We start from the raw sequence: 26,362 nt of genomic DNA on the forward strand, positions 1-26,362 counted from the left end.
CCTACATCTGACAGCATGTACGAGGTGACTAGCTGGCATCATGAGAAGTCCTCAAGGCTGTTCAGGTGGTAGCCTACATCTGACAGCATGTACGAGGTGACTAGCTGGCATCATGAGAAGTCCTCAAGGCTGTTCAGGTGGTAGCCTATATCTGACAGCATGTAGGAGGTGACTGGCTGATATCATGAGAAGCCCTCAAGGCAGAACTATTTTTCATCAAGGGGCTTAGCTACAGCAAGTCCAGAGATCAACTTGCATCATCAGGATCTACTAGGTTATAAAATGAAATCCTCCACAATGCCTAAATCATGCACTTGATATTAAGAATGTCAGACATTTCCACTGTCTCAGCCAGTCATCACAAGACAGCAGTGGGGAGAGTACGACCCTGCCGTACTCGGAGAGTACGACCCTGCCTTACACAGGAAGCGGCACAGGTCCTAATCCAGGCACTTGTCATCTCCCGTCTGGATTACTGCAACTCGCTGTTGGCTGGGCTCCCTGCCTGTGCCATTAAACCCCTACAACTCATCCAGAATGCCGCAGCCCGTCTGGTGTTCAACCTTCCCAAGTTCTCTCACGTCACCCCGCTCCTCCACACACTCCACTGGCTTCCAGTTGAAGCTCGCATCTGTTACAAGACCATGGTGCTTGCCTATGGAGCTGTGAGGGGAACGGCACCTCCGTACCTTCAGGCTCTGATCAGTCCCTACACCCAAACAAGGGCATTGCGTTCATCCACCTCTGGCCTGCTGGCTCCCCTTCCTCTGCGGAAGCATAGTTCCCGCTCAGCCCAGTCAAAACTGTTCGCTGCTCTGGCACCCCAATGGTGGAACAAGCTCCCTCACGACGCCAGGACAGCGGAGTCACTCACCACCTTCCGGAGACATTTGAAACCCCACCTCTTTAAGGAATACCTGGGATATGATAAAGTAATCCTTCTACCCCCCCCCCCCCCAAAAAAAAAAAAAGATTTGTTTTTTTGTAAAGTGGTTATCCCACTGGCTATAATGTGAATGCACCAATTTGTAAATCGCTCTGGATAAGAGCGTCTGCTAAATGACGTAAATGTAAATGGGAGGTTACATAATCGTCCACAGGAAGAGTAGTAATGGTTACCTGGTTAAATAAAGGTGAAATAAAATAAAATAAAAAATGGCTGTCTGTGCAAATTGGAGCACAGCCCAAACGTGTGTAACTCAATCTACCTGTTTTTTAAAACCGGTATGCGAGGCACTCCCAGGTATCGAACACCAGGACTGACGGCATGACACCACCACGGTGTATCTTATTCACAGCCTACAGTCATTGGTTGACAGAGAGGAGCTTTGTTAAATGGCGTAGGGATACGTATTGTATGTACAGCGCACTTTACATCTCAAATCTGAGCATTGCTGCTACATTGTAGAATGGTGACCGGTTACAATGAGAGCAAGAATTCGCAACAATGTGGCCATTCAGTGATGATGAGCATCACAGCCTATCTGTAACATCCGACAATCCTGCCCAATACTAACCACTGTCAATTTCAAACGTGGAATTTGCATAGACTGCTGAAAGCTAGCTAGATAACAATAACCACATGGTTAACACTGTAGCAGCCTTCGCGGTTTGCGCTTGATTTTCGTAGACTATTGTTTAGCCTTCTGCAGATATGCAGGAAGTTCAATTTCCTCCATACATTTTCAGACGTTCCCCAAAACACCACTCCGTCTTCTTCACCGTTGCTAAGAACCAATGCTGGCGAGGCTTTCTTTCAACGCTCATTACTTACATCTTTCTTGACGATCTTCGGGGTGGTGTTTTTGAATTTGGAGGTCTTGAAACGATTCATTCTAGTCACCTAAATTAACTTTCGTGCCTTCCGGGTATCTCTGTCTTGTTGATACTCTCCTAACAGCGCGAGCACTCAGCAGCACGCTCCTTTTCAGATGACAGTTCTCGAGTTCAGCACTGTCACAACTCGCTGTACTATGTGAGCGACTATCGACGATCGACTCAGATCCCTGTTTAGCTACATCAATTGTGATTGACCACGGTAAAATACAAATATTTCTGTTTTAAATGTTTAATCGTGAGTAAGAAGCGGACTGCATGGGATACAAATGTTTAAATACTCATCCACAGTTTCTCAAGTGCAGATATTGCAACAGAGTGAAAGTTAGTTTGCTCTCAAATTGGCAATCATCAATCTTGAAACAAAAATATATTTATTGCAGTCAACGCTTCTGCGCATGTCCGTGACACCGCTTCACTTGCACATGCGCAGTCCCTGCTGAGTAACAGCAGTGGAGTAATGATGGCGTCCTCAGCGGCTCGGTGCTCCACACGCTGGATAACAGTTGCTGTGTTCTCCGGTCACCGTCGTGCTTGCTGTGCTCTGGTCCCTTCTTCTAATGGAGGTGCCAGAAGTCTGTCGACTTTAGGAGCACAGAAGATGTGGCCGGGAGACAATGCAATGCGTGGGGGCACGGGGAATGCGTTGACATTGAGAGGGCTGTCAGGTAGGGGGTGCACATAGACGGCCTAGCTAGCAAGCTAGGCTAGCTTGATGCTAGCGTTTCTCGTAGTTTCCATGCACCTTTTTGGACACAACTGACAGTCTGCAATCAGTTTTTTTGACACCACGGTAACGTTCCTAACGATGCAACTGAAAGACAGACTAACGTTAGCTCATGGATGATGATGACATACCATGGAAGAGGGATGTAATCCCATAGCTAGCTAGCAGTTAGCTTGTACGCATTCAAATTACTGGGGGTGTTTGGTACTGTAGCTAGCCTGCAGCTGCATAGCCATTGCATTGAAAGTCATGTCAGGTCACAGCACTAATGATCTTGAACGGACTGTCAGGAATGGCTACTGTACTGTACAGTCAAACACAGTGCGTTGAACTAGCTGTATCTGCATGGTCCCTGATTAGGTAGTTACAGATGCCAACTGGCGTTAACTAGAAACTTCTTGGCCCAAGAGCTGATCATAACAGACAGCAGCTATCTTTGTAATGTATTTAGTTTGAGTCCCCAGATATATCGATAGAGGCCTGCATAGTGTTATAGATGAATTGTGTGAGTGTACAGGCCTGTAGATACCTTGAAAATAGATATATAATCCACAATCAAGTCACCAGGTGTAATCTACTCACATGCCCTTTCTTTGTAGTTCCAGGTGTCAAATCTCCCCATGTCATCTGCACACTGTCCTTCCACACAAGTGCCCCGGCCTCCAACAAACAGGACTTCTACACGGTGCTGGGGGTACCACGCACTGCCACCCAAAAAGAGATCAAGAAAGCATATTACCAGGTGTGTGTGACCACTTCCTGTGTAGTGTTGACTTACTGTATTGATCCTTTGTCACCACAGTTGTTGAAGGAGAATGTTTGTTGTTGTCTCTCTTCAGATGGCCAAGAAGTATCACCCTGACACCAACAAGGAAGACCCTAAGGCCAAGGAGAAATTTGCTCAGCTGGCTGAAGCTTATGAGGTTTGGCTCAAGTTCTTCTTCAAAACCGGCTTCCCCTTTAAGAAACTAAAATGAGATTAAAGGGATAGCGGTGAAAGGGATAGCAATATTTCTGTGACTTGTGTAGCTGATGTGGAATCACTAGTTAGTTACTTGCCTAACTGGTTTCTTGGTACTATTTGATGTCACTCTTGAAGTGTCTGTTAATCAAATAAACAAAACATCAGAACCACTTGACTTCATGATGGAACTACCTGATCTTACTGGAGGACTGTGCATCTTTTTTCCTGCTTTGTCCTCCCCCAGGTGCTGAGTGACGAGGTGAAGAGGAAGCAGTACGACACGTACGGGGCGGCAGGGTTCGACGCCAGCCAGGCGGGTGGTGGTGGACACCAGCAGTACTGGAGCGGACAGACCAGCAGCGTGGACCCAGAGGAACTGTTCCGCAAGATCTTTGGGGAGTTCTCCGGAAGCCGTGGCTTCGGTGACTTCAACGCCATATTTGATCAGCCCCAGGAGGTACGTTGTTGGGACGCCTTACTGCTTTTAGAACCAGGGGGTTTGGAGAGGGCGTTACGACTAGCCTAATCCCAGATCTGTCTGTGCATGACAACGACCATATGAGTTGGCTATACAGCACAAACAGAAGTTATGACTCCTCAATCAAGTCAATGTTCAGTGAGGCCATATTGAGTGAGCCCATGCCAGGAAGTAAAAGCAGGAAGTAATTCTTTTTTTAGGAGTGTAAACCTTTTGTTAAGGACATCCAAAATTAATCTCTTGTTCCTGCTTTCCTCCCAGTTTATCATGGAGCTGACATTCACCCAAGCTGCCAAGGGGGTCAACAAAGAGATGGCGTTCAACACTGAGGCCAGCTGCCAGCGCTGTGAAGGCAAAGGGAGCGAGCCGGGCACCAAGGTTGTGCACTGCCACTACTGCAACGGCTCTGGCATGGTAGGTGACATGATGTGTGACGTGATGTGTTCGTGTCTCACGCGCTTGTCTCACGTGCTTGTGTGTTTTGCGCTGTGCAGGAGACGGTGAACACGGGCCCCTTTGTGATGCGGTCGACATGCCGTCGCTGTAGTGGGAAAGGCACTGTGATCTCCACCCCTTGTAACTCCTGTCACGGGACCGGACAGACCAGACAGAAAAAGACAGTTACGGTGCCTGTGCCAGCAGGTGAGAGACACGTACACCCACACACTGACTCTCACTCACTCCTATACCTACCCAGTCGTATGTTGAATCTTTCAAAACAATACTTGATCTAAAAATAGTATGCCTTTTCTTACACACACAGAGAGACCCAGCAGCAGCCTTCTCATCCTGAATCTCTCACATGAACACTTCCTTTTCTCAATAAGATCACTGACCTTTTGTATAATGCTCTTATACTGTTTGAAAGTTCTATAAAACTCTATAATGCTGCATGAAGCAGTCCCTACTGTTTGAAACTTCTATAAAACTCTAATGCTGCATGAAGCAGTCCCTACTGTTTGAAACTTCTATAAAACTCTATAATGCTGCATGAAGCAGTCCCTACTGGTTGAACCTTCTATAAAACTCTATAATGCTGGATGAAGCAGTCTCTGAAACCGGGTGTACACTACACAATTTTGGCCTTGATTTAGCTGTCCCAGACAAGTTTTTGAGATCCGAGACAAAATCCCCATGTCGTTGACTACTCGGGGCGCGCGGCCATCACCTACGCACGTTTAATGTGAGCGGGTCAGAGACTCAATATGAGAGCTACCGATCCCGTCTTTAAGCAGTCCCAGACGTCCTGATATTTTCAAACATGTTTGATTTTATCGGCAACACTCTTCTAGTGTTAGATGTGCAACGACATGTTTTGAGAACGGTGATCAGCAATAGCCAATGTGAGCTCGCCAGATAAGAAGCCAGTGAGGAGATGATGATGATGATGTTTCGCATCATCCAGAATGTGTGTGGACTCTCAAGCAGGAGCGATGACTACTACTAGTATATGTTTGTACTTGCCTTTAACCAAAGTGTCAAATCGTTACAGCTCTGAAGTTCACAAGCAATGTTATTCAATTCAAAATGTTGGCTAGATATTTCAACTCTGTGTGGCAGGTGTGAATGTCTGACTGAAAATGTTTGAGGCTGATTTGTTCTAGCTACGTTAACAATCTAATTGCATCATTTTCTGGGGTGAGACAGCGTGGTGGTATGAAGAATCCTCACGACCAAGTGAAGAATCTTGTAGTGTGTGACCCCGTCTGTGCCACATCGTGTAGTGTGTGCACCACTACGTAAGAAAGACGGTGGTTTAATGTGAGAGGCTCAGCGATGTTAGGATATTGAAAGTCGTGTAGTGCACGCCCGGCTTAACTGGCTGTGTTGTCTCTTTGCAGGTGTTGAGGACGGTCAGACGGTCAGGATGCCTGTGGGGAAGAAGGAGGTGTTCATCACGTTCCGGGTCCAGAAGAGCCCAGTGTTCAGACGGGACGGAGCAGACATCCACTCTGATGTGATGGTCTCTGTGGCCCAGGCTGTACTGGGGGGCACGGCCCGGGCACAGGGCCTCTACGAGACAGTCAACCTCTCGGTGAGAGTCACACAGACATACCAACCTTTCTGTGACACACACACATACAGTGGGGAGAACAAGTATTTGATACACTGCCGATTTCGACTTACAAAGCACGTAGAGGTCTGTAATTTTTATCATAGGTACACTTCAACTGTGAGAGACGGAATCTAAAACAAAAATCCAGAAAATCACATTGCATGATTTTTAAGTAATTAATTTGCATTTTATTGCATGACATAAGTATTTGATCACCTACCAACCAGTAAGAATTCCGGCTCTCACAGACCTGTTTGTTTTTCTTTAAGAAGCCCTCCTGTTCTCTACTCATTACCTGTATTAACTGCACCTGTCCACACACTCAATCAAACAGACTCCAATCTCTCCACAATGGCCAAGACCAGAGAGCTGTGTAAGGACATCAGGGATACAATTGTAGACCTGCACAAGGCTGGGATGGGCTACAGGACAATAGGCAAGCAGCTTGGTGAGAAGGCAACAACTGTTGGCGCAATTATTAGAAAATGGAAGAAGTTCAAGATGACTGTCAATCACCCTCGGTCTGGGGCTCCATGCAAGATCTCACCTCGTGGGGCATCAATGATCATGAGGAAGGTGAGGGATCAGCCCAGAACTACACGGCAGGACCTGGTCAATGACCTGAAGAGAGCTGGGACCACAGTCTCAAAGAAAACCATTAGTAACACACTACGCCGTCATGGATTAAAATCCTGCAGCGCACGCAAGGTCCCCCTGCTCAAGCCAGCGCATGTCCAGGCCCGTCTGAAGTTTGCCAATGACTATCTGGATGATCCAGAGGAGGAATGGGAGAAGGTCATGTGGTCTGATGAGACAATATAGAGCTTTTTAGTCTAAACTCCACTCGCCGTGTTTGGAGGAAGAAGAAGGATGAGTGCAACCCCAAGAACACCATCCCAACCGTGAAGCATGGAGGTGGAAACATCATTCTTTGGGGATGCTTTTCTGCAAAGTGGGCAGGACGACTGCACCGTATTGAGGGGAGGATGGATGGGGCCATGTATCGCGAGATCTTGGCCAACAACCTCCTTCCCTCAGTAAGAGCATTGAAGATGGGTCGTGGCTGGGTCTTCCAGCATGACAACGACCCGAAACACACAGCCAGGGCAACTAAGGAGTGGCTCCGTAAGAAGCATCTCAAGGTCCTGGAGTGGCCTAGCCAGTCTCCAGACCTGAACCCAATAGAAAATCTTTGGAGGGAGCTGAAAGTCCGTATTGCCCAGCGACAGCCCCGAAACCTGAAGGATCTGGAGATGGTCTGTATGGAGGAGTGGGCCAAAATCCCTGCTGCAGTGTGTGCAAACCTGGTCAAGACCTACAGGAAACGTATGATCTCTGTAATTGCAAACAAAGGTTTCTGTACCAAATATTAAGTTCTGCTTTTCTGATGTATCAAATACTTATGTCATGCAATAAAATGCAAATTAATTACTTAAAAATCATACAATGTGATTTTCTGGATTTTTGTTTTAGATTCCGTCTCTCCCAGTTGAAGTGTACCTATGATAAAAATTACAGACCTCTACATGCTTTGTAAGTAGAAAAACCTGCAAAGTCGGCAGTGTATCAAATACTTGTTCTCCCCACTGTACATACATACATACATACAGTTGAAGTCGGAAGTTTACATACACTAAGGTTGGAGTCATTAAAACTTGTTTTCAACCGCTCCACAAATTTCTTGTTAAACTATAGTTTTGGCAAGTCGGTTAGAACATCTACTTTGTGCATGACACAAGTAATTTTTCCAACAATTGTTTACAGACAGATTATTTCACTTATAATTCACTGTATCACAATTCTAGTGGGTCAGAAGTTTACATACACTAAGTCGACTGTGCCTTTAAACAGCTTGGAAAATTCCAGAAAATGATGTCATGGCTTTAGAAGCTTCTGATAGGCTAATTGACATCATTTGAGTCAATTGGAGGTGTACCTGTGGATGTATTTCAAGGCCTACCTTCAAACTCAGTGCCTCTTTGCTTGACATCATGGGAAAATCAAAAGAAATCATCCAAGACCTCAGAAATAAAATTGTAGACCTACACAAGTCTGGTTCATGCTTGGGAGCAATTTCCAAATGCCTGAAGGTACCACGTGCATCTGTACAAACAATAGTACGCAAGTATAAACACCATGGGACCACGCAGCCATCATACCGCTCAGGAAGGAGACGCGTTCTGTCTCCTAGAGATGAACGTACTTTGGTGCGAAAAGTGCAAATCAATCCCAGAACAACAGCAAAGGACCTTGTGAAGATGCTGGAGGAAACAGGTACAAAAGTCTATATCCACAGTAAAACATTTACATTACATTTACGTCATTTAGCAGACGCTCTTATCCAGAGCGACTTACAGTTAGTGAGTGCATACATTTTTCATACTGGCCCCCCGTGGGAATTGAACCCACAACCCTGGGTTCAATTCCCACGGGGGGCCAGTATGAAAAATGTATGCACTCACTAACTGTAAGTCGCTCTGGATAAGAGCCCTATAAAACGAGTCCTATATCGACATAACCTGAAAGGTCGCTCAGCAAGGAAGAAGTCACCGCTCCAAAACCGCCATAAAAAAGCCAGACTACGATTTGCAACTGCACATGGGGACCAGTGGCGGCTCCTGAAAAAATTCTCAGGAGGGGCAATTTTTCTGATGATTTAGGTGACCTACACACGTGCACGAGTCCGTGCACGCGATTCCAGATATCTTTACCTCTGAATAAACTGCCTTTATTATACCATATCCACCCTGTCCAAAGTCTCTACTTGGTCTCAGTTCTCCAGTAAACTTGTGATTATCAACAGTACACAACGGTAACAAACAATTGGGGGAACTCACGGGGCAGATAGTAACCACTTAAAAGGAAGCGATTCCCAAACCTTCCATAACAAAGCCATCACCTACAGAGAGATGAACTTGGAGAAGAGTCCCCTAAGTAAGCTTGTCCTGGGCCTCTGTTCACAAACACAAACAGACCCCACACAGCCCCAGGACAACAACAACAACAACAACAACAACACAATTAGACCCAACCAAATCATGAGAAAACAAAAAGAGAATTACTTGACACATTGGAAAGAACAAACAAAAAAACAGAGCAAACTAGAATGCTATTTGGCCCTAAACAGAGAGTACACCGTGGCAGAATACCTGACCACTGTGACTGACCCAAACTTAATGAAAGCTTTGACTATGTACAGACTCAGTGACCATAGCCTTGCTATTGAGAAAGGCCGCCGTAGGCAGACCTGGCTCTCAAGAGAAGACAGGCTATGTGCACACTGCCCACAAAATGAGGTGGAAACTGAGCTGCACTTCCTAACCTCCTGCCAAATGTATGACCATATTAGAGACACATATTTCCCTCAGATTACAGCGATCCACAAAGAATTTGAAAACAAACCCAATTTTGATAAACTCCCTTATCTACTGGGTGAAAAACCACAGTGTGCCATCACAGCTGCAAGATTTGTGACCTGTTGCCACAAGAAAAGGGCAACCAGTGAAGAACAAACACCATTGTAAATACAACCCATATTTATGTTTATTTATTTTCCCATTTGTACTTTAACTATTTGCACATTGTAACAACACTGTATATATACATAATATGACATTTGAAATGTCTTTATTCTTTTGAAACTTCTGAGTGTAATGTTTACTGTTAATATTTATTGTTTATTTCACTTTTGTTTACTATCTACTTCCCTTGCTTTGGCAATGTTAACACACGTTTCCCATGCCAATAAAGCCCTTAAATTGAATTGAATTGATAGTAAGGTCGCAATGACACAGAAAGCAGTTCAATGTCGGGGTACAGAGTCGCTCTCTTACCAGGATCGCGGTCCGCTCTGACCAGGGTGAAGGTGGCCGGCTCCACTTCTCTGTCCGGGACTCATCCAGCCAAGTCTCCCAGCTGTATTGGGATTCAGCTGCCAGCAGCGTTTTCATTATTTAGTCCGTTCGTAGCGGGTATGTACACGATCAACAAGATCAGTCCAAAACCAACCACTGGAAATCCATGGTTGGCAGAATGTTTGTAAACTAAGTCTACAAATTAAAAACATAAAATAACGCCGCACTGCAGGTCGCAACAGAGACGCTTCTAGCCGCCATTGTCTTAGTTACGTTCAACGTTACGTCACGTATGACGAAAGCGCGTAAGTGCAAGCCCACAGACACCCATAGAGAATGTATTGAAAGCTTTGAAATGTGAAAAAAATAGATTTTACATGACAGGCTATGAGAGACTTCTGGGCGATTTTCAACTTGACTGAAATCGCCCCAAAAACGGGCGGGGCCATTTGAAGCACGACTTTAGCCTGATTTGACATTTAGTGGCTGGCAGATCAGACGTGAACACTGATAACTGCTGTTGCCGTGATATAATTGATTAGAAAAAAAATCCCTTCCTTTTCCCGTTTGGCAGTGCGTCGCCCATATCGCCCTATTGAACAAGCCGTCCCTGATGGGGACAAAGATCGTACTTTTTGGAGAAATGTCCTCTGGTCTGATGAAACAAAAATAGAACTGTTTGGCCATAATGACCATCGTTATGTTTGGAGGAAAAAGGGGGGTGCTTGAAAGCCGAAGAACACCATCCCAACCGTGAAGCACGGGGGTGGCAGCATCATGCTGTGGGGGTGCTTTGCTGCAGGAGGGACTGGTGCACTTCACAAAATAGAGGGCATCATGAGGAAGGAAAATGATGTGGATATATTGAAGCAACATTACATTTACATTTTAGTCATTTAGCAGACGCTCTTATCCAGAGCGACTTACAGTTAGTGAGTGCATAAATTTTTTTTCATACTGGCCCCCCGTGGGAATCGAACCCACAACCCTGGCGTTGCAAGCGCCATGCTCTACCAACTGAGCTACACGGGGCCCTACATCTCAAGACATCAGTCAGGAAGTTAAAGCTTGGTCGCAAATGGGTCTTCCAAATTGACAATGACCCCAAGCATACTTCCAAAGTTGTGGCAAAATGGCTTAAGGACAACAAAGTCAAGGTATTGGAGTGGCCATCACAAAGCCCTGACCTCAATCCTATAGAACATTTTTGGGCAGAACTGAAAAGGCGTGTGCGAGCAAGGAGGCCTACAAACCTGACTCAGTTACACCAGCTCTGTCAGGAGGAATGGGCCAAAATTTACCCAACTTATTGTGGGAAGCTTGTGGAAGGCTACCCGAAATGTTTGACCCATGTTAAACAATTTAAAGGCAATGCTACCAAATACTAAATGAGTGAATGTAAACTCCTGACCCACTGGGAATGTGATGAAAGAAATAAAAGCTGAAATAAATCACTCTCCACTATTATTCTGACATTTCACGTTCTTAAAATAAAGTGGTGATCCTAACTGACCTAAGACAGGGAATTTTTACTAGGATTAAATGTCAGGAATTGTGAAAAACTGAGTTTAAATGTATTTGGCTAAGGTGGATGGAAACTTCTGACTTCAACTGTACATACATAGGAGTGATGGATCGATGGCCAGTAACTAACTGTGATTGGTGGATCCTCTTGTAGATCCCTGCTGGGATCCAGACCGACCAGAGGATCCTCCTCTCTGGGAAGGGCATCGCACGGATCAGTGGCTATGGTTACGGAGATCACTACGTCCACGTCAAAGTCCGAGTCCCCAAGTAAGCTATTGACAATACACCTTTAGATAACATCTCTGTAGTAAGTTACTGACAATACACCTTCAGATAACATGTCTGTAGTAAGTTACTGACAAATGTTAGATGCTCATCTCCACTCTTGTGTGTGTGCAGGACCCTGACAGACAGACAGAAAGCTCTGCTCATGAGCTACGCAGAGGACGAGACTGAAGTGGAGGGGACTGTCAATGGTGTCACCAGCACCACTGCAGGTAGTGGCACACACACACTTTTCTGCGCTAGGTTCCTACACACTGACTGCACACTTACCTGCGTCACTTCATTTGGTTTACAATTAGTTGAGGTCCCAGCTCTGCTGATCAAGGCTGATAATGCTTTTATTAGTGAAATCTTGGCTCACGCAGTACATGTTTCTGACCAGGTGGGGGCAGCAGTGGTAAGCAGTCTGGGGCAGGGCAAGAGGAGGGAGGAGACAGCTAGTAGGGCTTCTTCACCAAGTAAAAAAAAAATGGTTTAGCTCCACCTGACAGTCACAAACCAGGTAGGACACTCTAGTCATGATGTCTCCTTTGCCACTTGTGGACATGCATATGTGAGATACACAGTTTGTTTCTGGAACACACTGGTTCGTGGCACACCATTTGTCAGTCAGCTGATTTGTGGCTGTCATCTGTATAAAGGTGCATGCATACATACATACAAAAGTATGTGGACACCCCTTCAAATTAGTGGATTCGGTTATTTCAGCCACACCCGTTGCTGACAGCTGTATAAAATAGAGCGCACAGCCATGCGATCTCCATAGACAAACATTGGCAGTAGAATGGCCTTACTGAAGAGCTCAGTGACTTTCAACGTGGCACCGTCATAGGATGCCACCTTTCCAACAAGTCAGTTAGTCAAATCTCTGCCCTGCCAGAGCTGCCCCGGTCAACTGTAAGTGCTGTTATTGTGAAGTGGAAAACGTCTAGGAGCAACAACGGCTCAGCCGCGAAGGGGTAGGCCACACAAGCTCACAGAATGGGACTGCCGAGTGCTGAAGCGCGTAGCGTGTAAAAATCGTCTGTCCTCGGTTGCAACATTCACTACTGAGTTCCAAACTGCCTCTGGAAGCAACGTCAGCACAAGAACTGTTCGTCAGGAGCTTCATGAAATGAGTTTCCATGGCCGAGCAGCTGCACACAAGCCTAAGATCACCATGCGCAATGCCAAGCGTCGGCTGGAGTGGTGTAAAGCTCGCCACGATTGAACTCTGGAGCAGTGGAAACGCGTTCTTTGGAGTGATGAATCACGCTTCACCATCTGGCAGTCCAACGGACGAATCTGGATTTGGCGGATGCCAGGAGAACGCTCCCTACCCGACTGCATAGTGTCAACTATAAAGTTTGGTGGAGGAGGAATAATGGTCTGGGGCTGTTTTTAGTTTCAGTGAAGGGAAATCTTAACGCTACAGCATACAATTACATTCTAGATGATTCTGTGCTTCCAACTTTGTGGCAACAGTTTGGGGAAGGCCCAGTCCTGTTTCAGAATGACAATGCCCCCGTGCACAAAGCGAGGTCCATACAGAAATGGTTTGTTGAGATCGTTGTGGAAGAACTTGACTGGCTTGCACAGAGCCCTGACCTCAACCCCATCGAACACCTTTGTGATGAATTGGAACGCCGACTGCGAGCCAGGCCTAATCGCCCAACATCAGTTGCCGACCTTATTAATGCTCTTGTGGGTGAATGGAAGCAAGTCCCCGCAGCAATGTTCCAACATCTAGTGGAAAGCTTTCCCAGAAGACTGGAGGCTGTTATAGCAGCAAAGGGGGGACCAACTCCATATTAATGCCCATGATTTTGAGATGAGATGTTCCACAAACAGGTGTCCACATACTTTTGGTCATGTAGTGTACATGCCTACACACAATGGTTTAACCATAGAAATATAATTACTAGAAAAGACATCCCCAGTCAAATCAATGTTCTGCTGTGACTATATTTCAATGGGTGGAGGTACAGTAGTTTGTCCTATGCTTGTTTTGCAAACACATGCAGTAATTCTGTTTTGTCTTTTTTATTTAATTTTACTGAAAGGTAAAAGGTCCACTGGGAACTGAGAGGAGATATTGGAGAGGCGAGTGGCCAATGTAGAGAGAGGATGCCCTAAGAAGACCGCTACATGGCCATAAGGAGAGACCAGATATGGGGGAGTGTTGGAGGGATGATGTCTACTGTATCCTACTCTGGCACTGGACTAGACTGGTTACCCCAGATCTACTTTCACAGATCTACCTTCACAGATCTACCTTCGTCCTTGATCAGTTCCCTAGCAGTGGAAGACAATGGAATGAAACAGACTCAAACAGAATGTGGTCCTAACTCACTCCTGCTGCCTACGCTATGAAAGTTACCAGGAAGTGATTGCCCCTTAGCCTTGTAGTTTTTTGTGCAAAAATGTTGCGCAATGGTCTTCAAGCACAAATATTTCATAAAAGGCATTTGTTAGAAGTAAATTAATCCACAAACGCAAATATAATTATACATGTATCTTAAATGACCGCCTGTTAACAAATGTGCCGATATAATCATGAAGCCCATTCAAAAGATTAGGGGACATGATCCGGAAGTAAAGCGAAAGGGGCGGCTACTTTCACAGGGTATTCCATAGATTTTTGTCCATCAGATTCCTAACCGTGTGATAGCAGCAGCAGTCACTCATAAAGTATGGTCTTTCTGCTGTCTTCTCTGAGGAATGTACTGTTGCCAGTGATTGCCAAAAAACCCATGGATATACAAAACATTAGGAACACCTGCCTAATATTGAATTGCACCCACTTTTGCCCTCAGAACATCCTCAATTCGTCGGGCATGGACTCTACAATGTGTCACGCATTCCACAGGGATGCTGGCCCATGTTGACTCCAATGCTTCCCACAGTTGTGTCAAGTTGGCTGGATGTCCTTTGGATGGTGGACCATTCTTGATATACACGGGAAACTGTTGAGCGTGAAAAACCCAGCAGTGCTGCAGTTCTTGACACACTCAAACTGGTGCGCCTGGCACCTACTACCATACACCGTTCAAAGGCACTTAAATCTTTTGTCTTGTCCATTCACCCTCTGAATGGCACACATACACAATCCATGTCTCAATGCTTAAAAATCCTTCTTTAACCTGTCTCCTCCCCTTCATCTACACTGATTGGAGTGGATTTAAGTGTCATTAATTAATAGCTTTCACCTGGTCAGTCTGTCATGGAAAGAGCAGTTATTCCTAATGTTTTGTACACTTAGTGTATAAGAATCCTAAAGCATAGAAAATCAATATTTTATTTAAAAGGCCTCAGATGCAATAAGGAACTTTGTTTTGGTTGAAATCCTCCTGATTTTTTGAAATGTGTAGTAACTCAGCTGTTTGTTCGGATTCCTCTATGATCTGTATGCTTCCTGTCTAGTGAACCACAGCAGCGAGTTGTACCAACCTCATAACCGCATTAGTACTGTGAAACAGCTAAGGTGAGATAAAGAGGAAGTTGTCTGGCTGATAGCCTTCTCCATTACATTTTAAGGTAAAAAAAAATTGTAATGTGTGTGGAGATGCATTTTGGTGTGTGAGAACCCAGACATCCAGGATAGGTATGACTGGACCAGTTGGATCAGATGTGGCTGGACCTCTGCTCTGTCCTCCTACTCTGCCCCTCGTCAACCCCCTCTCTTGAATCTGAGTATTCACTCGAAGCAGCACACACTTTCATGTACCCCCATTCTGCCTCGTTACATATGTAAATAGACAGCTGTTGATATTGCAACCGTACCAATGTGTCACATGTTAGAGAAAATAATAACATACTATAATAAAAGTGAAATCTTAATGACTTGATGTTAGTGTCTGATTGCTGCCAGATGTGGAGAACACAGAACAGAAATACTCAACTACTGTACAGCTGTAGAACGGGCCAATGACCCTGGTCTATTACTTAAGATATCCATCCTTCCTTGAAGTAATAACAGATCTGAATCGGTTGGATCAGTGCAAGTAACATTACTTACACATATCCAACCACTAATAGATCTGTGCTATCTTAAGGACACAAGGAATGAAAGATGAACGTTTGAAGTATTCAAACAGATCAAATGTCTCAACTTCCCCTCCAACACATGAAATGACGACAAAAGTATACAGGAAATTCAATCATTTATTTTACTACAGACAATACGATGTATTCCTGTGATTTTCTTCTTTCACAATGAGACCATTGACATTTGTAGTAAATCATCAGTCACTGATAAAGGTTCATTTGAGTTTGCAGTGTACTGTACAAGACTAATGGGTTCGATAATACGGTTACTGTTTGCTTTCTGTTACAACCGACAAGGCAAGAAAGAGCCACGCAACGTGTGCCTGTCAAGCGCTCACTGAGATCACTAGACTTCCGTTAGTCCATCGCCAACAACACTCACACCTGAGATTATGGGTCGTGTTCATTAGGACACACATTTCAGAAAGTTGTTCAACAAAGTGTTTTTAAATGGACAAGTCCAGTTAGTCCCTCCCTGTTTTGTATTTTCTTCAGTTGAATGCCTAATGAACACAACCCAGGTCTGGTCATTCCAGAACTCCTCCAAAATGCTCTAAATATTGCAACAGTTCCATCCCCTGAAAACAAATACTAAAATTGAGAGATAAAATAGCATTTACATTGAACTCAAATAAGACAAGTATTGTATTTCTTATGTATATAATTGCATGAACATAAACCATTAAGAACCTGAGACCCAACAGGTACATGACTGTGTAATGAGGCTCTAGACTGGTCTGGACAGCCATAACTACACCTGGGTCATGTTCATTAGGGCAAAACGTTTTACAAAGTTAAGCCATGGAAATCAAACATTTCTTATTGGACAAATCCAGATAATCCCTGTTTCATTCTGTTTTGTTGATACCCAATGAACACGACCTGGTAAAGGCCTTCAACGCCTCAGATGGAGGGCTACTGAACACATAATATGTCATCGAACACCTGCAAAGGATTCAATGACTACCAAATACACCAGAGATGGATAGGAGAGAACCACAGACCTGAAAACACACAGCATAGAACCTGTTTAAATATTGAACCGAGATAACGTCATGTGATGTCAGCAACTTGACCTTTGGTATTCAGCATTCTGACCTTTAACCTCTTCATCTTCAAGCGAAAGCATAGAATACAACGCAAATTGTTGTCTTCAATGTTAAAACTACAAACAAATCAAGGAATGTAACGTCGATGTCAAAAAATACACTTCAGAAATTATTAATAGTAATATTGCTCGTCCATCCTAAAACACGAGAGCTAAAAGGTGTCCATCCTGTCACTCACTCACTGTCTGTGTGCTTTTCACAGGAGGTTGGAATTTTCTGCTTGCATTCATTTTGAGAGAAGAGAAAAATAATACATTGTGATGTGTGCCAACCGTTGACAGACATTTTAAAGTCTAGACCTTTGTATAAAGTGTGCTCTTGCTGTCAGTTAGCCTGTGTTGTCCGTAACCGAATCTTGGGACTACTTCTAAGAGAGTATCGCCCCCATAACCATTAACACAAACTTAAAAAGATGCCTCTCAACCTACTCACGCAAAGACATAGTAGTCTGCCCTGCAGAAACACTCCTGCACTTTGCCAGGTCTGCATATTAACATATGCATAGAACTTGTTACTTTTACTGTATACAGCTCAGCAGTGTTTGAGTTGGGCTGGTGCTCACCGGTACGGAGTGCCAGCACCTCAAATGTTCTACTTCTTCAGTACCAGCACCTAATTCAGTCCACTTCAAGCACTGAGGCTCACCGCTCTAATATTTTCAAGATGACATTTTGGTTTGATGGACGGATTGTGGGGCCACCCAGGGGACAACAGAATATAGTCCTTCAAGTCCCCATGGCAACCTAAAAGTGTCAAAATCCACAAAACCTTTTTTGTCATAGCGGGGTAGCTGTTTTTTCACTCTAACTCTACTGCATCACTCGATAATACAATTGTTTGGGATTATAAAAGAGACTTCAACCTGACAACAAATCACACTATAATCTAATCAAGTAAGATCAATTGTCACCTCATGTCAACTCAAGAAGAAATAAATCCTATAACAGGATTGAATAAAAAAAATGGCTCTAATATGATACTAAGAGCTACAAATATGACCAACCATACTGGGAGGATACAGGACGGAGGGAGAGTGAGAGGAAAATGAGAGGAGAGGAGGAGGGGTTACAAGGTCTGGGTATGGATGGGTTCTCATCCAAACGTTCAGAAAACAATTCTTCCTGTCTTCCCTACTTCTTTCCTGCAGGACAGCCAACGATTGGCTGTGGGGTCGGATCACATGAAGTACCACGCAGCCAATCCGGCGAGGGCGGCGACCCAGGCGGCGAATAGGACCTGGCCTGTGGGGTGTCTGAGGACGGCCATGGCCAGCTGACCAACGTACGCCGAGCCCCCACCGGCCACTGAGATAGACAGAGGACAAAGAACACGGTAAGCAAACTTCCCACATTACCATCTGAAACACTCTTATACCAGTTTTAACACCACTAAGCCAGGCCAAGCCAAGCTGTACTGCACTGGCCTGGTTAGGAAGCCACCATAGTTGCTGAAGTCATGCTGGATAGGACAATGTGAAAAGCAAATATCCAAGCCAGCATGACAGTGTGGAAAGGGTATTGGTTCTAAATGCCCACGTATTGCTAACATGGCACAACAACTTTCTTTCAGGTGGTTTTCTGGATCAAATAACTGTTTCCAGACAGAGCCTACAGGAGTCGTGTGTTAGCGTACCCATTTGTGCGGCGTAGTAGGGGCATTTGTTGAGGTCTCCTCCGGTCCCATGGGCCCCGTGAACGGGCATGCCTGCGTCCATGACCTCCTCCTGGATATCCTTACCCATCTCCTCTAGCTCATCAAATACCTGACACCAAACACACAAAAGACAGGGGATAACAACTGGTTCGTGTTCACTCAGCACGAAACAGAAAAAAAGGTCAAACAGAGAGGTACCATCTGAAAATGTCCAATAAGGAAAGCTTATTTTCGTTTTCTTTTGCACAACACTTTGGAACAGTTTGCTATTGTGTGTCCTGATGAACACAATCCCTGAACTGAAACAGTAAGATGAATTCTGATGGCCCAGAATTTACCACAAAGTTTCACATTATGGGTGGGTAGGTGGGAGAGTCAAAGGAGTGATATTTCACTTAAGGAGGTGCCACTGGTAAAATAAATGGCCATTTGCCATGATGCAGAACCGTAACAAGAATATGATCAAGTTCAACAACTGACATCCATGTAATGTAATCAGAAGCCAGATGCGAGGAAGTAAATTAATGATCATATCTGGACACCTGAAATTGAAATATAATAGATGGCGCATTGTCTGGCTACACTCTCAGAACCAGTTGGCAGTGGTTACGGTGATAAGCACAAATCCAACCATCTGCTGTTGGCCAAAGACCCTAATTTTCCCTGGGCACAAGACTCTTATCTCCAAAGACAGGATCAATACAGTGGCTGGTTACTGAGATTTAAGTAATCATTTAATGATACAATACTGAAAAATGTCCATCTATGAAACTAACACTGAAACTAAACTACTGTGACCTACCTCTGAAACTAAACTACTGTGACCTACCTCTGAAACTAAACTACTGTGGCCTACCTCTGAAACTAAACTACTGTGGCCTACCTCTGAAACTAAACTACTGTGGCCTACCTCTGAAACTAAACTAATGCTAACGTCTATTTTTTAATTAATTTTTTATTTAACCTTTATTTAAATAGGCGAGTCAGTTAAGAACAAATTCTTATTTACAATGACGGCCTACACCGGCCAAACCCGGACGACGCTGGGCCAATTGTGCACCGCGCTATGGTACTCCCAATCACGGCCGGTTGTGATACAGCCGGGATCGAACCCGGGTCTGTAGTGACGCCTCTAGCACTGCGATGCAGTGCCTTAGACCGCTGCGCCACTCAAGGAACCACAGATATGAGATGGCAATATTTCCAGCCATCACCTAGAAGGAATTACTAGAAGACCCACCACCCCAGAAGGTGCAGCAGTCTCTGTTTACTAGAAGACCCACCACACCAGAAGGTGCAGCAGTCTCTGTTTACTAGAAGACCCACCACACCAGAAGGTGCAGCAGTCTCTGTTTACTAGAATACCCACCACCCCAGAAGGTGCAGCAGTCTCTGTTTACTAGAAGACCCACCACCCCAGAAGGTGCAGCAGTCTCTGTTTACTAGAAGACCCACCACACCAGAAGGTCTCTCTCTCTTCCCTTCCTCACCTCCATGTTGAACTGAAAGGCCAGCACGGCCTCCGCCACCAGCCTGTCCTTGGTTGCCATGTCCAGCTCCAACTCATTCATCCGGCTCCTGTACAGCTGTTTGAAGGCCTTGGCGCTGTGGATGCCGTCAAACTGGTAGAAGTAGACGCCCTCGCCCGTCACTGGCAGCTTCAGCGCCCGCTGGGCCACCTTCTTCAGCACCTGGCCCCCGGACAGGTCGCCCATGTAGCGAGTGTAGGCATGGGCGACCAGCAAGACCGGCTCTTCCTGACCCACCTACAATACAAATACAACTTCATTGTCCAATGCTCTTGCCTTTTGGCTGTCTTCTGTTATTCTCAACCTCCCCTGGACTCCACACATACACCAGAGGATTGAAGCAGCACAGGGTCAGCCGCAGTGCAGCACCCATGAAGCAGTTTTAGGCATTAAGTGCCTTGCATAAAGGCACAACGGTAGTGGATGGTGGTAATGTGAATCTGAAACCAGCAGCCCTCCAGTAGCCAGTTCAGTCCCCACTTTTTTAATCGTCCAGCCTGGGACTTGAACCAGCGACCTTCCGGTTTCCGGTCCACCTCTCTAACCTCTGGGTTACCCACCTGGTGGATGCGTTCCACGTAGCGTTGCGTGGCTGGCGAGCAGCTGACCCGCTCCCGCCAGTCCTCACCATAGAAGTAGTCCAGGTCGCGGGCCAGGGCGTCACGTCTATTCAGCTCTGGGAAGTAGAGCGGGGAGAAGTCAGGATGATCCTTGTTCCTCTCGATCTCCTCCTCCATGGCTTCGTAGGTGTAGTAGAGGGCCACATCGCCCAGCTGAGGGGGAGGAGAGATGCAGGGACACAGGAAGAGAATAAAAGGTCAATTTTACCCCAAAACAAACATTTTATTTTCAAATATTTTTCATTAGTCCATGTTTGACAGTCCCTCAAATACTGTGTGTCAACATCCTGGCAAAGACTCACAAAGTGAGTATGTCAAAGCACTTCATGTTCTTTAAAGCTTTACAGGAGATCGTTGTTCAGTACAGTGGTTGTTCATTACCAGTGGTTCTGAAAGACCCATCACGATTCTTGACAGTATTATCTTACAAAGCGTTTGCAAAGTGAGGATGTCAAAGTTAGATCAAAATGCCTAAACCCTTAAAACGGACTGCTGTGGATAAATCAGACAGTGAATGCAGCTGTACTAAGTCTCAGAAAAGACTTTTCTCTGAGGAGTCCTTTTATGTGGCTGCTCTATTCTCCAGACTGACCTTGAAGAGCTCCTTGCGGATGCGCCCCCTGAGGAAGTCCTTGACAAACTGGGTGTTCTCAGCCTTTTCGTGAACCTCTTTGGTCCCAGCAGCCAGCAGTTCAGAAAGGTCTGTGGGGCTGTGGGGAGGGCACATTGGCTGACAACGCATGGGCAACTAGAGGCACACACTAACTAAATTACCCATAGGGATGGTTTCCCAAACCCAGATTAATCTTAGTTCTGCACAACAACAAAAAAACCTTCAATGTAGCCTATTGTCGATTGAGCATGCTTTTTACTCCAGGAGAAGGCGTAATCTGTGTCCGGGAAACGTGCCCATTGTGTTTTCGACTCTCCTCAGAAATAAAGACAGACCAAATCTGACAGAACTGAAACATACCCTGCCCACACCCTGGCACTTTAACATACACACGAGAGAGGAGACCTCTCACTTCCAGAAATTCCCCAGCCCCCATCCAGTTTCAGAAATAGCATTGAAGTGAAGTTAGACCATCCCAGATTTCTGTACCTGAGAGTGTCTTCTGGCTCTTTCTCTGCGTTCACCAGGCCTCCTCCATTGGTGACACTCTCCGCATCTACAGAGTCCTCCATCTTTTCTGCAGACAGCTTGGTCATGTCACTCAGACAGACACTCTTTGCCAGTCTCTGCCAAAGACAGAACCCCAAAACAAGACCCACACATTCAAAACTGACTCACTATTGAGTGGGTGGGGTAGCCTACATGAGAGGCACATAGCCTAGATACAGTATGTGCACATAGATAGATATAGAAGTAGTGCTTTTGTAAATAGTAGTCCAAATTTCAATGACAATAGTCTTAAGGGATAGTTCTCTGTAGCTCAATTGGTAGAGCATGGTGCTTGTAACGCCAGGGTAGTGGGTTCGATCCCCGGGACCACCCATACGTAAAAATGTATGCACACATGACTAAGTCGCTTTGGATAAAAGCGTCTGCTAAATGGCATATTATTATTATAGTTCGAGATTTTGGCAACTAATCCATTTTTCAATTTACCCAGTCAGATGAACTCACGGATATCATTTGTATGTCTCTACGTGCAGTTTGAATTAAGTTGAAGGAAATGAGTGTTAATGGAGCAATTGCCAACTAGCATGAGTGCAATGACTGAAAGTCTATGGGATCAGCTAGCATGCTCATCTGACTATGGGTATGCTGTCCCCACTGTGTTCTGGTGTACAGTTTGACAGCTAGCATAAACAGTTGCCCAATAAATCCATAAGAGAGAGGAGTTGCTTTTTTTTCTTAAACTGAAAATACAGAAAGGAAACATTTCTTAACTCCGAACAATAACATGGTAAACCTAACATTTAAGAACAACAACGTAGAAATAAACACAGACGTTACATAACAGTAGCCAAGTTAGAAAGCAGAACTATAGAACAGTAACGTTAGTTAGCTAGCGTTGTAAGTTTGCTCATAACAAGTGTACAAAATTATGCCACAACCTTTAAACATTTCTCTCATCGTATAATAGCTGACGTTGTTATGATACTTACAATACTATGCTTGCAAAGGGCATAAATGCAGATAACTGAAAATAAACTAATGTAATGATTGCTGTTTTGACAATGTAGCTAGCTAGCTAGCTAGCGATCCCTGTTTGACAGAGCTGTTTGATTATATTCATCGTCAGGCACAAAGGGGTGTGGTATATGGTCAAACGACGCAACGTGGCGTGCCAGGATACAGCCCTTAGCTGTGGTATATTGGCCATATGCCACAAACCCCCAAGGTGCTTTAATGCGATTATAAACTGGTTACCAACGTAATTAGAACAGTAAAGATGTTTTGTCATATCATATCTGTGGTATACGGTCTGATATACCACGGCTTTCAGACAATCAGCATTGAGGGCTCGAACCACCCAGTTTATATTTACAAATAAAGACATTGGGTCCGTGACACTGCAAGTAGAAGAAATAGCTTAATTGCCTAAATCTCAAACTATCCCTTTAATAGGAGCAGAAGTCCAGAAATTAGTGCAAACCCAGCACAACATATCATATCAGATACAACTTCAACATAGCAAACAGCGTATAGATTTTATGATGAATCCTCGGCTCATCCCTGTATAAACGTAATATGGTAGAGTTTAAGCGTAGTAGTAGGCATAGCCTACATCTTTGAGGGTGACAACAGAACCCATCATAATTAGCCAATTTATTTGACTTATTATGACAATGTAATGACCTCAACTAACTCTTTGCTAAAGCTACATTCATTAAAACATCAAGAAGGGTCCATGAAATGAAAATATGGCCACATAAATCAGTACCCTTTGTTATTGCGGTCTGAAAATGTCTCATGTGCCAAGATTGTGCAAGAGTTTCTTGGAAGAGGCAAAAGAGCACTCAGGCTAATGTGGGTGGGTCTACTACTCTATTCTGCTGTGGACCAAAATATTTACTTCATTATTATTCTACCCTGTCGTCATGGTGTAAACAAAGGATTGGGTATATGATATAACGTGTTAATATCCTAGGGACAAGTAAAACCCAATTCAAACATATCTCTACATTTAGGAGAAGAAAGATTAAACAGAAAGGCAGCATTTGATACACAGACTCTCCATCCGATGTCTTGTTGACAAGTAACCTAGTTATGACCAGCAGAACATCAGCTCACAACACAAGTTAGGCTAGATCTACAGAATAAACTCTACAGAAACACCAGAGACTTTTCAGATCAGTGTCACTTCAGTAACAGGAGCAGCCTACTACAATAAATACTACAATTATACGTAGCTTCTGTGCCTTATGATATCAGGTCCAATCCACTTCAAGTTCACATGAGAGGCCTCCCGAGTGGCGCGAGGCGTCACTACAGACCCGGGTTCGTTCCCGGGCTGTGTCACAGCTGGCCGCGACCAGGAGACCCATGGGCGGCACACAATTGGCCCAGCGTCGTCCGGGTTAGGGAAGAAAATCCACATGAGAAACATAAACCCATAGCAAGTATGAATAGGAGCATCATGCCTACCAGATAAGGTAGGGAGATGCAGTCGTCAACCCAGTGGTCAACGCAGGCAGGGGAAGCAGTGACAATGCTCTTTTCTTACCAATGATGTGTTGTTGTTGTTGTTGTTGTTGTTGTTGTCGTCGTCGTCTTGGGCTGTTGGTGGTCACTGGTCAAAAGTCCTCTGACAGTTGATTCAGCTGTGACCTTATTCAGAGTGCCAGAGATAAAGGAATGTGTGTGTGACTTTGGCAGCACTGACACACAAGTAACAACACAGTGAATAGCTGGCACCACATAGCAGGGGCCTAGTATTAGGAGGCCCTAGTCGCGTCACATAGTAAAGAGGGAAGTCAACAATGAAGAGGCCTGGAATTACATAGAGAGAGCCAGACAATGGAGTTCATAGTACACACATTGCTAGATGTTCAGTTATTCTAGTGTTTACTAGCTAGCTAACTGTAAACTGTATCAAACAGTAGTTCTGGTTGTACCCATGACATTGTTCCAACACTAGTTACATGGATTTGATCTAATGCGTCTTACATCTTAATTTGTATACATTTGAGGATATGGCAAGCTAGCTAACATGACTCAACTGAGGTCAGAATGTCGATTGGTCTTGCTAACGTTGTAACAAAGATGCCAGCTAGCCACCACCAGCAGAGCCATTAGCTAGTTCAACAATTTAGCCCATGACATCAAGTCACTGAACTGGCAGTTGTTTGACATGTTGCACGCTAGCTAGTTATGTAGCTGCTAGCCTTTTGATTAAACAGTTTACAAGTGTTATAAACAGCGCCAGCTAACTAAACAGTTGATACGTGCATTACTTCAGAATGAAAATGTGTCAATCATTTTAGAATAGCCTAATCTATTGTTTTGATGCTGTAGAAAGCTAAATAACTCACATAGGGTTATCTAGCGTCCTACTCTGGCCCTATTGTACAGAGAATAAACATACAGTACCTTACCTTCTCTGCGCACTCTGCGGAGCTCTTTTCAGCGTTGCTTATTCTTCTTCTTTGAGACTGGGTTGGCGGATCGCATCCAACTTTTAGGTGCATACACTTCCACCTACTGTACTGGAGTGTGAGGCCAGTCACATCCTTCCTACATTAACTTCCGGTAATACAACATTGGGGGGAAAGGAAAAGTACCCTGCCAACTATTAGCTCTCACAACAACAAAAAAATACACCCCATTCCACTATTTAACCTTATCTAATCATACTCCAGGCCAACGGTCTAAGAGGACAGAACACTACCACTTAACACCCCCTGCAAGTCTTCTGCAGTAAAACCTCACAATTCCCAAGTACTTCTGCGCAGCTGCCACCACAACCTCTATTTTCTGTGATTTGCGTTCCATTTCTGCAGTACAGTTGACTGTAATATTCATATGTGTCAGCATACAGAATTGTAATTGGATGCATTCTACTGTCATATCATACTGTGCTATGATTGGTTAAGACCACCCAGGTGGTGAGGTCATTCTAAAAGATGATCATGGCCAGAGACACATGGACATGCCAGTCATAGCTAGTTAATAAAGAGCTACGTTTATAAATATCCTGTCGTCCTGCATTTTATTATTTTGTACAAAGCATACAAAACAAGACATGGTGTCAGAGTAAAAGTACTAAAAGATGGATTTTGCTGGAGTTCCTTCACCTCGAAAGGATTGGGGGTCTACAAATCTACCAGATGCATGGCGTAAGTTCAAACAGCATGTGGAGCTGATGTTCACGGGTCCTCTGAAGGAAAGAGGAGAAGAGGAAAAGTGCAGCTACCTGCTCCTCTGGATCGGTGAAAAAGGGAGAGACATTTACAACACATGGACACTTACAGAGGCTGAATCAAAGGTACTGAAAACATACTACGATCGTTTTGAAGCATATGTTGTGCCAAAGACCAATACAATTTTCGCTAGGTACAAATTCCATGAGAAAGTACAAGGCGCTAGCGAATCGTTTGAACCGTTTGTCACTGAGCTGCATCTGCTTGTGAAAGACTGTGATTATGCAAACAAGGATGAGATGGTCAGGGACCGTATTGTATTTGGAATACACTCACCGCGAGTGAGAGAGAAACTTTTGAATGTTGGATCAGAGCTAACGCTGGTCAA

At 44.6% G+C, this 26,362-nt stretch overlaps 3 protein-coding genes across 5 annotated transcripts in view; 1 reads left to right on the forward strand and 2 right to left on the reverse strand.

Moving 5' to 3' along the window:
• The window catches only part of LOC311139825 (coronin-7-like), a gene marked incomplete at its 3' end in the record, with an annotated part of 77,133 nt that extends 75,199 nt beyond the window's left edge, over positions 1–1,934 (reverse strand). Inside the window, exon 1 of the mRNA XM_084174801.1 lies at positions 1,775–1,934. Coding sequence (XP_084030927.1) covers positions 1,775–1,834 — 60 coding nt within the window. The 5' untranslated portion in view covers positions 1,835–1,934. The remainder of the gene's footprint in view (positions 1–1,774) is intronic.
• Positions 1,935–2,293: 359 nt separating this feature from the next.
• On the forward strand, positions 2,294–15,549 carry LOC311143900 (dnaJ homolog subfamily A member 3, mitochondrial-like). Of its 2 annotated transcripts, XM_084179772.1 has the most exons (10): positions 2,294–2,504; positions 3,163–3,305; positions 3,403–3,486; positions 3,772–3,984; positions 4,267–4,419; positions 4,500–4,647; positions 5,847–6,040; positions 11,594–11,709; positions 11,842–11,939; positions 13,770–15,549. In XM_084179772.1, the coding sequence occupies exons 1-10, from the start codon at positions 2,297–2,299 to the stop codon at positions 13,790–13,792; spliced, it is 1,380 nt and encodes a 459-aa protein (XP_084035898.1). In that variant the 5' UTR covers positions 2,294–2,296; the 3' UTR covers positions 13,793–15,549. The 2 variants fall into 2 exon arrangements, with proteins under 2 accessions (XP_084035898.1, XP_084035899.1); XM_084179773.1 differs by lacking the exons at positions 11,594–11,709; positions 11,842–11,939; positions 13,770–15,549 and adding an exon at positions 6,396–7,495.
• Positions 15,550–15,852: 303 nt separating this feature from the next.
• LOC311103883 (heme oxygenase 2-like) lies at positions 15,853–25,277 on the reverse strand. 2 transcript variants are annotated; one of them, XM_084145513.1, is made up of 8 exons: positions 25,210–25,277; positions 24,339–24,442; positions 21,767–21,903; positions 21,257–21,374; positions 20,605–20,817; positions 20,006–20,281; positions 18,495–18,624; positions 15,853–18,166 (listed from the first exon to the last, which is right to left on the reverse strand). In XM_084145513.1, the coding sequence occupies exons 3-8, from the start codon at positions 21,871–21,873 to the stop codon at positions 18,039–18,041; spliced, it is 972 nt and encodes a 323-aa protein (XP_084001639.1). In that variant the 5' UTR covers positions 21,874–21,903; positions 24,339–24,442; positions 25,210–25,277; the 3' UTR covers positions 15,853–18,038. The 2 variants fall into 2 exon arrangements, with proteins under 2 accessions (XP_084001639.1, XP_084001640.1); XM_084145514.1 differs by having other exon boundaries at positions 25,147–25,211.
• Positions 25,278–26,362: the final 1,085 nt, after the last annotated feature.

The sequence above is a fragment of the Coregonus lavaretus genome (genome assembly GCF_964263955.1).
Source record: "Coregonus lavaretus genome assembly, chromosome: 2".
In the NCBI taxonomy this organism is placed as follows: domain Eukaryota; kingdom Metazoa; phylum Chordata; class Actinopteri; order Salmoniformes; family Salmonidae; genus Coregonus; species Coregonus lavaretus.